Genomic DNA, 12,826 nt, shown 5'->3' with positions numbered 1-12,826 from the left:
TTGTAAGCAGTGATTCAATAGCTCTCTTTCTGTCTTCACAGACCCTCCAGTGCCCCTAAAGATGCAGTGCCTAAGGTATGAAGTAAAATATTCACAAAAAAAATGTATATTTACTGAATTCCATTTGTCATATGAATTTAATACCAGATTGACTTAAAGGTGAGCATGCTCATTTTGCCCTTCTGAGATAATATCAGAACACAAATTGGCTTGGCATGCAGAACTGACCTGAGAGGCCACGTTTTATAGCACCTCTTAAACTTGTATGGCTCAGGCATGACTTTCATCCATGCAGCCGTGTGAGAACACCGTTGATTTAGATGTGATTTTTTTTGTGCAGTGCTTTTGGGAATGCTGGTTTACATGCATGAGTTTATTGTGGATTTGCTGTTTGTGCATGTTGTGTGTCTTCACCTTTATCCAGGACGAACCTCAGGAAATCATTAAGCCTGTCCCAATCACTCACCCTGCCCCAAGCAGCACATACACCAAGCCATCAAGTCAGCCCAATCCTCTATACAACAAGACAGCTCGGCCATTTGGGGGGAACAGCAGCGTGGTTACAGCTTCTTCTTCCCCAGCTGCCCCCAAAGTAGCCTCGATTCCCTCTGAATCGTCTGCTTTCACGCCAGCTGCCCCCTCTCAGCCGCCACAGCCTCCGTTTCCACTGAAGTCCAGCATCGCTGCTCCAGATTCCGCTTCAGCCAACTCAGTTTCCAGGCCTAGCCCTGCACGTTCCACCTTCACCTCCCCATCTGCCTCTTCATCCTCGTCTAACTCCTCCTCCCCAGCCAGAGTGACAGCCCCCTCCTCCCATCCCAATGTCCCACAGTCCTCCGTCTATAACACACCCATCAACCTCTACTCTAATGCCAATGCTTGTGAGGTCGCTATGGGACAGAGACGAGGTCTGTTGGAGAGCCAGGGGCTGTCAGAGAACTTCAATGGGTAGGTACCATTTATCACATGCAGTAATGAAATTGCGGTAAAGAAGGAGTATAGCTGAAGTCTGGTGTATACAGTGGCTTCAGAAAGTATTCAGACTCCTTCAATTTTTCAGCATTTTATTATGTTGTGGGGTTTGATTTTAAATTCAAAGATTTTTGCCCATCAATCTGCACTCAATAACCCATAAGATGAAAACACTTTTTGGAAATTTAATTACAATCAAAGCTGAAATCTCTCATTTACAAAAGTATTCAGACACATAATTTAGTACTTTGTAGAAGCCCCTTCGGCAGCAATTACAGCTTTGAATTTTCTACAAGCTTCGCACACCTGGATTTGGGTAGTTTATCCCATTCTTCCTGGCAGATCATCTCAAGCTCCTGGATGTGTCTGTGAACTTCCATCTTCAGGTCTCTCCACAGATGTTCTGTGGGGTTCAAGTCTGGGCTTTGGCTGGGCTACTCAACCACAGTCAGAGACTTGTCCAGAAGCCACTCCAGTGCTGTCTTGGCTGTGTGCTGAAGGTCATTTTTGTGCTGAAAGGATAAGAACCATCACGCCAGTCTCAGGTCACATGCTGGAGGGAGCAGGTTTTTTCCAAGGGGCCTCTCTGTATTTGGCTGCATTCATCCTTCCCTCAATTCTGACCTATCTCCCTGTACCTGCAGCACCACCATGCTTTACTGTAGGGATGGTATTGGCCAGGTGATGAGCAGTGCCTGGTGTCCTCCAGACATTGCGTTTCTGCTCAAAGACAAAAATGTTTCGTCTCATCAGACAAAGAATATTTTTACTCGTGCTTTCCCCAGGCCTTTAAATGCTGTTTGGCAAACTCCATGCAGGCTGTCATATGCCTTTTACACAAAGTGGTTTCTGTCCAAGGGCCTGATTGATGAAGTGCTACTGAGATTGTCATTCTTCCGGCAGGTTCTCTCATCTCTGCAGAAGACATTTGGAGTGACAGTTGGCTTCTCTGTCATCTCATTAACCAAGGCCTTCCTTGCCCAGTTACTCAGTTTGACCAGACAGCCAACTCTAGGAAGATTCAAGATCCAAACTTTTTTTCCATTTGATACTTAGTGGGGCCTCTGTGCTACCGGGAACATTCAAAGCTTTAGGAATAGCTTTATACCCTTGTCCCGATCTGTGCCTCACCACAATTTGTTTGTCTACAGGGGTCTACAGAGAGTTCAATTTGTGCCTCAGCAAAGTGTCTGAGTGTCATTTACTTTTGCAAATGAGAGATTTAAGTTTTTTCAGCTTTTTCATTTGCAAAAATGTATAAAATCATGTTTTCACCTTTGTCATAATGGGTTATTGAGTGTAGATTGATGGGTAAAAATGACAATTTTATCAATTTAATATGAATTCTCCAACACAATAAAGTGTGCAAAAAGTGAAGGGGTCTGAATACTTTCTGAAGTCACTGTATATATAGAGCAACCTCACAATTTATGTTGGTGTAAAGTGAAATATGATGTGAGTGATTTAGTATTATACGTACACTGTGTGTTTCAGTTTGCAGGTCCAGAAGGAGTTGAGGTCCATAGAGACCACAGATTAGAGGACATTTTTGCTTTATCTCAAAAAATGTACATGTATCACAGACAATTAAATTCTGCTTTCCCTATCATTCTTCATGCCCCATTTCACCTCAAAATGTGTCTCATTTAAAAAGCTAACACTGAAACAGTCCATCACTTCAGTTTTCACACAGCTGCATACAAGGAAAATCCAAGGCGTACCGCACATCTTGTTTAAATCTTTCACAGGGCAACTGAAAAAGGGAGCAGAGTCTAGACAACATGCTAACTGATGCTACTGCCTGCATATCATTAATTGACAGTGGGGTTCGCAACTCTGCCAAACACACAGTCTGCCCAACAGGCAACTGCTGGTGTAACACTTGTTTCTAATTAGCCAGAGTCCTGGCAGCTCTGTGCTTCTAGCGACCAGGGACAGAGCTAAGTTAGACTCGACTGAGCTTCATCAGCAGGGCTGTGGCTCACTGGTTGGGTAACAGTAGGCTGACGTAGGCTTTAGCGATTTGCCACTTTCTCTGTCACCTGAACAAAAAAGGTCTGTTGTTGTTGGCTTCAAGTAGGCAAAGCTTATACGACTTCACACTTAAATACGTCTGTGAAACCACCTATATCTGTCTGTGTTTTATACAAAGGTACAACGTTAGCAGCAGTGAGATAGTCTTTTCAGGAATATTTGCAATACATTTCTAACACACCCTGAATCTGACCAGATAAACTATGAGATATATTTTTTTAAAAAGGCACAAAATGACTGTGTCCTCTCTTCAGTCTCTCTGTCGCCTGAAACCTGACTGTCACCTCTTCGAGGAGGAGGGTATCTGTTCCTGCATGTGTGTGTTTGTTTCCTGACCTGCATGCTTTGTTTGTGTGGTTTCTGTGGTTTTGGTTTTCTGTCCTGCACATTCTCTCAGAAGGGCCTTTCAGTTAAAGGTCATGTGTTGGGACTGTGCTCTTTTTCTCCGACTGGTCTGTTCATGCTCTCTTTTGGCTTCGTTTCTTTTCCATTTACCTTTTCTTTGCCAACAGGAGGAAGAAGAGACAGACATCAAGTTAGTGCTGTGAATGATAATATAGTGTCTCTCTAACCACGTGGAATGTGATTACAGCCTTCTCATCTCTCTGGTTTATGATTAACGATGGCATGCTTGCACCCCTTTGAGCTAACCCTTACAAACCTCACATTCGTGCTCATCCACTTACAGTACATGCTCATTTTAAGGTCCAAGCAAACTGTAAATAATCCGTCTCTGTGGCACCACAGGAAGCCCGGCTAGGGGTTGAGCTCATATTGTCCATTCATTTCCTCAGTGGCGTCAAGCTCTGTGTTAGCTAATGTATTTACACCCAGAGCAGCCCGGCCTGTCAGCACACTCTGCATCTGTCTGGCTCTATCTGCTACCGGTGTCAGTATGTTTACTCAAGGCCTTTTAGATCACTGCCAAGTCTATTCTGCTTTGGCTAAGAATAGCCTGACCTGTGCTGTCTTTGATCATCTTTCACCTCCACTCACCTGACACATATGCACACAGATAAACACACACACACACACACACTTACACTTTTGATAATTAATTTAACTCACAGTTTGGAACAGCACTTGAACTAAATGATGCATGTAAACACGTAACATAAATATTATTGCATATTAGTGAACCATCAAATTATATTTGGAAGAAAAGGTGATCCTCCCATTTTTAAAAGCACTTTACTCCCATCTTGTGGTGAGATATAGTCACTGTCACTTTCATGCCCAACACTTACTGATGTGTATTTCACCATTTTAATATAGTTAAGCTAAATTAATAAACACCATTTGACCCTGCTGCATATAGTTTTATTATCTGACTGACTTATGCTCTGTGGTTTTCCTTCCTAATAGTGAGCCTCAGAGAAGTCTTAAGTAAGTATAGGCGGGAACCGTTTTCTAACTTTCCTATGTAAGCAGTGCATACGCTACACTTAGCACTTAATGTGACTTTAAACTTGTTTCTGCCTTTGTGCATTTTTCCTCACTGCTGTCTCATTGCTCGCCTGCAGAACTCCACCTCCACCTAGACCTAGGAGGTAATTCTGAAACCAAACAGCTGTTAGTCATGGTCATGGTCTCAAACATGTATCTACAAGCTGCACCTTGATTGAATGTGGAGCACTCGTGACTTACATATGTACTGTTGGTGTTGGTTGCTATGAATGCTATTTGTTTGTGAGACTGTGTGTATAAACAGGGACATTGATATCCTGTAGTACAGGTGTCCTGTTATATTGTCCTTTCAACCTGAAAAGTTAATATTTAACAGTGTAATAATCATTTATACGGTTGTTTTAGCAGTGAAATCTCTGGTAGACTTTATACTGTATATTTAAAACACAATAGCTCTCTGTGTCTGAAACATCCTCATTTCTTGGTTGATCTGATTGTGCAGGAAACCTATTGTAGAGCCTGAGAATCATGCGTCCCCACTGAGCGATGCCAGCAAGAAGCGTCTGATTGAGGACACAGAGGACTGGCATCCACGAACGGGCACCTCCCAGTCCCGCTCCTTCCGCATCCTGGCCCAGCTCACCGGCACTGAAAATGGTGTGTACCGACTTCAATGTGCTCCCATGGCCTTAGACAGGCTGATGATGCAGTCTTAACTCTGCTGAGTCTTATTACTTATGTTTTTTAAGTGTTAAAAAAGGCTGAGTATGGTAAGGCTCAGTCTTCAGTTCATTTTTGATCTTTAAATCACTATAGGCTGGAGCACTTTACATATTTATCCAGAGACGTCCAATCTTTGCAAAGATTTTTCTTTATAATTGACTTTTATTACTTCCCTGTTTTATAATCATATTTCTTTTATCCAAACTCAATTGCCTCTGTCGACTATAGTGATTTCATAGCTCTTTTAAATAATGAAAGAAACCTTTCATCATCATTTGATTTAATTTATTTTTCATATTACTGTGTTGACTGTAAGACTCATTGATGGTTACAAAAGAAGCCTGTGGCTTTGGGCTGGAATCCATTCCTAATTGTGTGTGTGTGTGTGTGTGTGTGTGTGTGCGCGCGTGGATCTATTCAACTGATGCACAGTGACATTTACAGTAACTCACTTAATAGAATGAAGTAAGATGAGAGATTTGTCTGTCTCCTTCTCTCTTTTTGCAAAATGATGTTAGCAGACGTTTGTGGAACATGTGATGTGTTTTGAACACTTTGATGCATATTCAATGTGCTTTACTCATTTCGTTTTTACGATGACAAGATGAACATAGAATAAGTCAGAGCAGAGATAGAGCAGCAACCAGCAGCAGCATTGTTTTTTCTGCCTATATCCTCACTGGCCATTTCTTGTACATTTGACATTATTTTCATTGGTGTGTTTTTTCCTGTAATGTTGCAGATCAAGCTCCAGAGAACAGTGGAAAGAAGTAAGTGGATGGTTGTCAGTGTTTGTGAATGTTCGTCCTCTCTCTGTCTGCCTTTCTCTTTTGTCTGTGGGTCATTTTTTTAATGATGTACGTAATGCATCTGTTTTAGCAATGGTGTTCTTACAGTTATAATAATTTCTTGATTATAGAGGTCAGAATTGGCCCTCAAAGCACTCCTGTAAGCAGGTCTATTAGCCTGTGATTCAGAGTTAAGTCCTGATTTCCTTATCTTATGGTTCCACAGTGTCATGTTCAATTTAAGGCTAAATTTGGAGAGACTGCACTGAGAGCTCTCAGAGCAAGATGGTTGAGTGGAGACAGCCATAGACTCAGCCTAGGCTGCAATGGCTACTGCTCTTCTCAGTCTTAAGTCAGTTCACTCTGCACTAAGCACAGCCTGCCCTCCACACCAGATCCCCAACCAATCAGTGTGTCACTCACTGGAAACTGTGGGTAATTAAGTGGTATTGTGGGTAATGGCAGCCCAACCAGAGGGATATGCCTGTTCTCCTTCTGTTAGCGAGACTTTATTCAGTGTGCTGTTTCTAAAGAGAGAGAGAGAGCAGATATTACACATCTGCCTTGGTTTATTATTCAACCTCCGACTGTGCGTTTTCTGTGACTTGCTATTTTCCCTTCATTTATTCCAGTGCTTCCTCTTGTTATCTTTTACTTTTATTCTCCCAACTTAACCTTCCAAATTTCCTTTTCTTTCTTTTTTCTCCTCTAATCTTCTCTTATGGGGAAAAAATCAGAGCAAACAAGTTGGACCCAGAAGTTATGGGACACAAGTACAACCAGCTGAGAGATTGGCATCATGACGTTTCAGCACGAGTGCTAAATGTACAGTAGACAAGTGTGCTTGGTTTTGTTTGATGATTTATTTATTTTATTTTGAGCATTATTAAACTTACATTGCCTACTTTTGCATAGCAACATATTTACACTCAGCATTTAGCACATCAGGTTTTAAATGTCCACTTCCAAAGTTGAAACACAATGAGAAAAATGTGAATAACCAGCAAACCATCCCTGTTGTAAAAATTGTTCTAAAGTATATGTAATTATATTTCACAATGTAAATTAAATGCATGCATGCAAGTAAATATATATTATATTATTTATATCTGAGCCTCCAACTTTGCACACTTTCTGTAATCTTTGTTTTTCTCTGCATGTCTATATCTTTTTTGTCTATTTTCTATACTAACAGATGTTGTTTGATCTGTCAGTTTTTGATCCTTTTTCCTCAATAAACTTTTTTTCCTTACTGCTGTTGCCTATCTTTTAATCTTTCATTCCTTCTTTTCTTCTTCCCTGGCAGAAAACAGTCAACCTGTGAGTTAGAAAGTTCCAGTAGGGGAAGACCCATGATATGAAGGAATAAGTTGTGTACGAAGAGTTGAAAGTTAAAAATATCTGTTTCTAACGTACAGATTAAGTGTACTGATTAGAGCAGTGAGACAAAAACTTAAATTATTCCAAGTACAATGAAATGTGCACCAGCTCTGTTTTAGGCAATAGTACTCCCGGCACATTTCAACTATTTGAAGCAGTATGTCTCTCTCCATCATGCTGTCTTATAGCCAACCAGCTGTTATTATTGTCATTGCAAGTTTCTTATTGTCACATAAATTACAGTGCTATAAACAGGTTTTCTTACATACATACATTATTCAAAGCAATAAACATGTGTTTATTGCTACATTTTACATTTTGGTGCTACATTTAAATACAGAATAATCTTCTCACCAAGATTTCTCATCGTTTTGATTGTAGACAGGTCACAGACACCAAAGTGCTGTGTTCATAGCTGCTGGTAAATGTACTTATGTGTGTCACACAGTATAAAACCAGTAGATGATATCGTATCAATTGATGGATTGTGTCTAATCTGTGGCTGACAGACAGTAGGTTCTGTTAGTAATATGCAGCGTGCTGTAGGATAAAAACCAAACAGCTTCAAGATTACAATTTGTTAACCTCCTGGAGCAAATCCTCTGCACAACTGGTCCATCTAAGCAGCAAAAAGGTCAAAAAAAATATTTATGATTCAATCAAATATAGTATCATTTGAGAAGCAGCTTATATGTACCAAACTGTTAAAGTGTTAAATCTTCCCTAGTTGAGAAATCTATGCAACAATAGACTATTCAGTTTTTAGCCTTCATTTTACTTGGACATTTGGCTGCCCACAGGAGGTTGTCAACTTGAAATGACAGCTGTGAAATTTTACAAGGGGTGGTGTCCAGAAAAACTAACACTTCTCATTTTCTCCTAAAATATACTGTGGCTCTTAACATTTTTGCACTGCCTCGGGAAAAGACACCACCACTGCCTTAGAGTGTCTTTGTCTCTGCTGTGACAGGAGGTTAAAAGCAATGACCCCTGGTTATCTCCTCTTTCTAAATGATCAAATTAAGGGTTGTATTGGAGGTTGTATTGGAGGTTGAGCTGCATGTAGAGCAGATACCTTGGCTTTACGACCTGTAATTGCTCCCTTATGTCAGTAGTTTGAAAACCCTATGGACAGTGGGCAGCAGTGTATAGGCTTATTACATAGTGCCCCTATAATTGTCTTGATTGTTTACATGTGTCACTGAGATTCCAACAAACTAATTGTAATGTTTAGTACCTGCAGTGGAAGGACCCTGCAATTGACCAGGTCACACTGAGTAGTCTGTAGTCTGTCCATTTAATTATTTCTTTCTTATTTTGGGATTTCAATTTGAAATTCCCAAAAATGTTAAACCAGATGGGAGGGAAAAACTTTGACAACAAAAAACCAAAACGGGTACAAAAAACAGGGCAAGTTTACACTGATGAAGAGGGATTTCACTGAAGAGAAGATAGTCAAATGTGCGTATCTGTTGTTGTGAGTTATGGTTTATATGATGCATGTGTATCTGTTTCTTAGTGAGGCAGTTGACAAAGCCAATCCCATTATGCACACGTCGCCTGCGGCAAAAACATATTCCAAATCTGCAGCAGCACCCAGGAATGGCAACGTTGTCCCTGCTTCCACATTCAAGAACCCTGCAGCGCAGACCAAGCCCTCCTTCCCGCCTGGAGGTCCTTCAGGTACAGTATCATCTGCTGCGATATTCTCACCCACGTCTGTTATTTACTGCCACTTAAATGACTGTTATTCTGCTTCTGCCGGGAAACAAAACGTATGTGTAGTTGCTTATTTTAGCCTATAGAGGGCAGCCCCATGCTTCAAAATCACTGCTGCTCAGCTGTAACGTCTACTGCAGGTTTAATACCTGACAGTAAGCCATGTAAGATTATGAGCTCTATAAAAACCAGAGGTATTCCGTTAATGAGCTCAGATTATTAGCTTTTCCCAAAAGTCGTTAAATCTATTGTGAAATTGAGAATTATGTATTTTATTTTGTGTGAAGGCTGCTCTTTAAGTACACAAATCCCTGCCACGAGACCCTGAGGTGGTCAGGACAAATATTTACTGAAAGGCATCAGTCAGGGGTCATTATTAGCAATACTAAGACACAAGTATGCTCTCATACATGAACAGATAGGCTATGTGCCCCAACGTAGTTCTCTGGAGGCCTTCTTTTTTAAAGAAATGGCTGTTGAAAGGTGCCACAGGGAGAGGGTGGGAGAGGCCACAGTTAATTCTCTGTTAGCTGTGTTATTCATCAGATTAACACATACTTGAGTTTAAGTAAACAAGCACGTATCTCATAGTGACCATGTGGAACGGGGCTGGATATGCGGTATGTGACCTTTTCATTTTATTTACATGACTAAATCTGTTTGGTCATTTAACTGCTGGCACCTTCTAAAGCAGGTAATTAGCCTTATCTTCAGCCTGTACATGTCGCTGAAAAAAAAAGAAAGATGCTACAATCAAAATTAAATGTTGTACATGGGGGTTAATTAATCAAATACATGTATAGTTTATCACCGTGACTTATTTGCATTGCTGTCCATCCTTCTGTCTCTGAATAGAGACACAGGACAGACAAAACTGACATTTGCACTCCCGCAATGTGTTCTCGTGATGACTTTTTCAGACTTCCAAATGTATTGTGTTTCTGTCCTATTTAATATGGCTCAACCCTCAATCTTTGCTTTTGCCAAAGGCTTCGTCTTGCCCTGCTGACAGCTTGTCAGCATCCACCCCACTGTGCTGGCATTCACACAGATAATGTCATGTTTTGTCATAGAATTTTGAATTCTCTTTTCTCTGGATTAGTATTGTATCCAATGAAAAAGTGACACTTCTAATCTAACTATCTGAGCGGAAGCTAAAACATGATACTATTAAAAGATCTGTTTAATATCTGAGGAGTAAATTACATCATACTTTTCCTGAACTGTCTCTTCTCTCTCTGCATCATACAGGAACTTTTTGTTATTTTCTGCTGGCATTTTCATCATTTGACTATGAAAGTCAAACAAACACCAGGCTGTACTACAACAATGTGAAGTCTGAATTCTGTATCATTGCTTATAGTCCTGGTGAATAAAAACAGAATCCTTTATTTTATTTAGTTCTTGTTGGACTAGAAGTAGTGTTATCAAAATATTTTTAGTCCAAAATGATCTAAATCAGCCTATGAGGCATTCAGCATCTGTAAGTTTTCAATTGTAAACTGCCCTCAGGTTTCTAAATCCCCCAAATATACCAAGTGCATCAGCTCGGTGTTCTCAGTAGTAGCTATGATCCTGTTCAGGTGTGAGAGCCACTGCTAATTTTGGTGATAATTACGTCTGATGGCTTCACAGGCAGCAGCTATAAAGGGTATTTATATCAAGAGCAGCCCTTCAAATGAACCATAACAGAAACATTATATTGGCCAATAATTATAAACCAGTAAAATATCCCAGAGAATCTAATTTTTATCCCTATTTGGAGGCCATGTCTTCCTCCAACCCAGCCTCTTCTTATTAAACCCACTCCCACCTCTTCTCACTTCCCTGCTAGGGCCCCGTTCTGTTTATTCAGTCCGTTTGCTCACTGTTACAAGGAAATTTCGGGAGCACTTGTCCTTTGACCTCCCAAGTCTTTGATAATGGTGCTGTATTACAATAGAGTCTCTGTCCCCAATCTTCATACACCCCGAGCACTCCCTCTGAGGGTGGCCGGCACTGACCTCCGTCCTGGATGTGTCTTAGCACTGAAAAAGAAGAGAAGGAAAAACTGTGAATCCTCTCCACATGTTTTGAGATGAGAGGAGGGGGATTATTTTTCCAGGTGTCTCCTCCAAATCTGGGAATGTGTTGTTTCCCTCAGTGGGAAAAATCAATCCCTTGTCTGTTGAGGGTGGGATGGCTCTGTCCAGCCCAGCTGTCTCATGCTTTGGGCATGGAGGTCAGAGATCATCAAATCATTCCCATTCATTATCTGACTACACACACCTAAACTGTGCACATATGTTCTGGTCCAGTAATGCTAAGAAATTATTGGAGAAAGTAGTGGATTGGTGGAAGAAAACAGTTCTTATTACAAGAAGTGTATCAATGTTTTGCTTAATTGTTTACTTATTTCCAGCTTGGGAAAGTACATTTTGTTTAATGCTTTATCTAGTACACATTATTGCTGGGCCAGGTATTTTTCTATTTGAATAGTGACACATTGCTTTCCCTTCTGGTTTAGGTTTTCCTAAGGGTGGAGTGGCTCCTTCGTTCGGCAAAGTCACCAATCCTGCTCCCAAAGGTCCTGATCGCCCCACCCCACAGCCACATCCAGAGGACCTCAACTGTCTGGTGCAGCGGGCTGAGCACATCCCAGCCGGTACACGCACCCCAATGTGTAGCAAGTGCAACAATGTCATCAGGTAACTAGCATCAGAAAAGCAGCATTTACAGTACAAACTTTGGAACAATAAAAGAAACAATTTTTCACTGATTAAAGAATTCAATAAGAATGTAAAATTCTTCTTAAACTGTGCTCAAGTTTTGCCTAAAGTTTAAAAACCCTTGCAGGTGGATGACCTTTTTATATATGTTTCAATAATTTTGCTGGAATCCTCTGTCCTTTGCTTGTTCTCAACAGGGGCCCATTCCTTGTGGCCATGGGCATGTCATGGCACCCCGAGGAATTCAACTGTGCTCACTGCCACTCCTCCCTGGCAGACCGTGGATTTGTGGAGGAGAAGGGCCAGGTGTACTGCGAGCGCTGCTACGAGCAGTTCTTCGCTCCCACCTGCTCCCGCTGCAACCAGAAGATTCTGGGGGTGAGTTGCAGTTTTAGTCTACTTGTACTGAAAACGCATTCTGTACCAATACTTCAGTCATCAATCACTCTTCTTCCTCATAAAGCAGACGCAAAGCAGGGACTGGCTGCTTAATCCATTGTAGTGAACGGGATTATATACTGAATCTTAACGTTTTAATTTAACTATTAAAATGTAAATGCAACCCATGCACATTATCTGTTATATCGTACATATGTGTGTAAGGTTTTAAACTGCATAAAGCTAAATGTATTCATACAATCATTATAGGAACTGTTTCAGTCACAGTAGAGCGATTTAGAATTGTTTATTAGGGACTGTCACTGATGCATAGTTATCATTAGGAGAATCACACATAGAGAGGCACATTAATTATTTAAATTATTGCTTGTTTAATAGCTAGCCAACTACCTCTAAAGAATAATTATGAGAAAACAATATAATCCTCAGTGTCTTAAGATTCGAGTTTCATTTACAAAAGCAATGTTTACTGTGGTCAAATTATTTTAAAAAACATCATAGTATCATCAGACTATGATACAAAGAGCTGTTCCTCACTAGTTTTTTAAAATGTTTTCTCTGCAGGAGGTCATGAATGCCCTGAAACAGACCTGGCATGTGTCCTGTTTTCTCTGTACTGCCTGCCAACAGCCAATCAGAGGCAACATGTTTCACATGGAGGACGGACGGCCATACTGTGAAAAAGGTACAGCAGGA

General features: G+C 40.8%; 1 protein-coding gene across 4 annotated transcripts in view; it reads left to right on the top strand.

The window, feature by feature from the left end:
* The window catches only part of pdlim5b (PDZ and LIM domain 5b), a 38,552-nt gene that overhangs the window by 24,150 nt on the left and 1,576 nt on the right, over positions 1–12,826 (top strand). Inside the window, exons 4-13 of one of the 4 annotated variants that reach the window (XM_071466841.1) lie at positions 42–75; positions 3,519–3,541; positions 4,372–4,392; positions 4,530–4,556; positions 4,916–5,070; positions 5,879–5,906; positions 8,824–8,987; positions 11,530–11,710; positions 11,929–12,109; positions 12,695–12,815. In XM_071466841.1, coding sequence (XP_071322942.1) covers positions 42–75; positions 3,519–3,541; positions 4,372–4,392; positions 4,530–4,556; positions 4,916–5,070; positions 5,879–5,906; positions 8,824–8,987; positions 11,530–11,710; positions 11,929–12,109; positions 12,695–12,815 — 935 coding nt within the window. Of the gene's footprint in view, positions 1–41; positions 76–424; positions 949–3,518; positions 3,542–4,371; positions 4,393–4,529; positions 4,557–4,915; positions 5,071–5,878; positions 5,907–8,823; positions 8,988–11,529; positions 11,711–11,928; positions 12,110–12,694; positions 12,816–12,826 lie in introns of all 4 variants that reach the window. The other 3 variants (XM_071466839.1, XM_071466842.1, XM_071466840.1) reach the window with 3 other exon arrangements.

Source organism: Trachinotus anak, unplaced genomic scaffold (genome assembly GCF_046630095.1).
Source record: "Trachinotus anak isolate AG129_WGS33_773 ecotype Australia unplaced genomic scaffold, CSIRO_AGI_Tana_v1 ptg000028l, whole genome shotgun sequence".
Lineage (NCBI taxonomy): Eukaryota > Metazoa > Chordata > Actinopteri > Carangiformes > Carangidae > Trachinotus > Trachinotus anak.
Note: the sequence above shows the minus strand (reverse complement) of the source record. Positions and strands in the feature narration are given on the sequence as shown.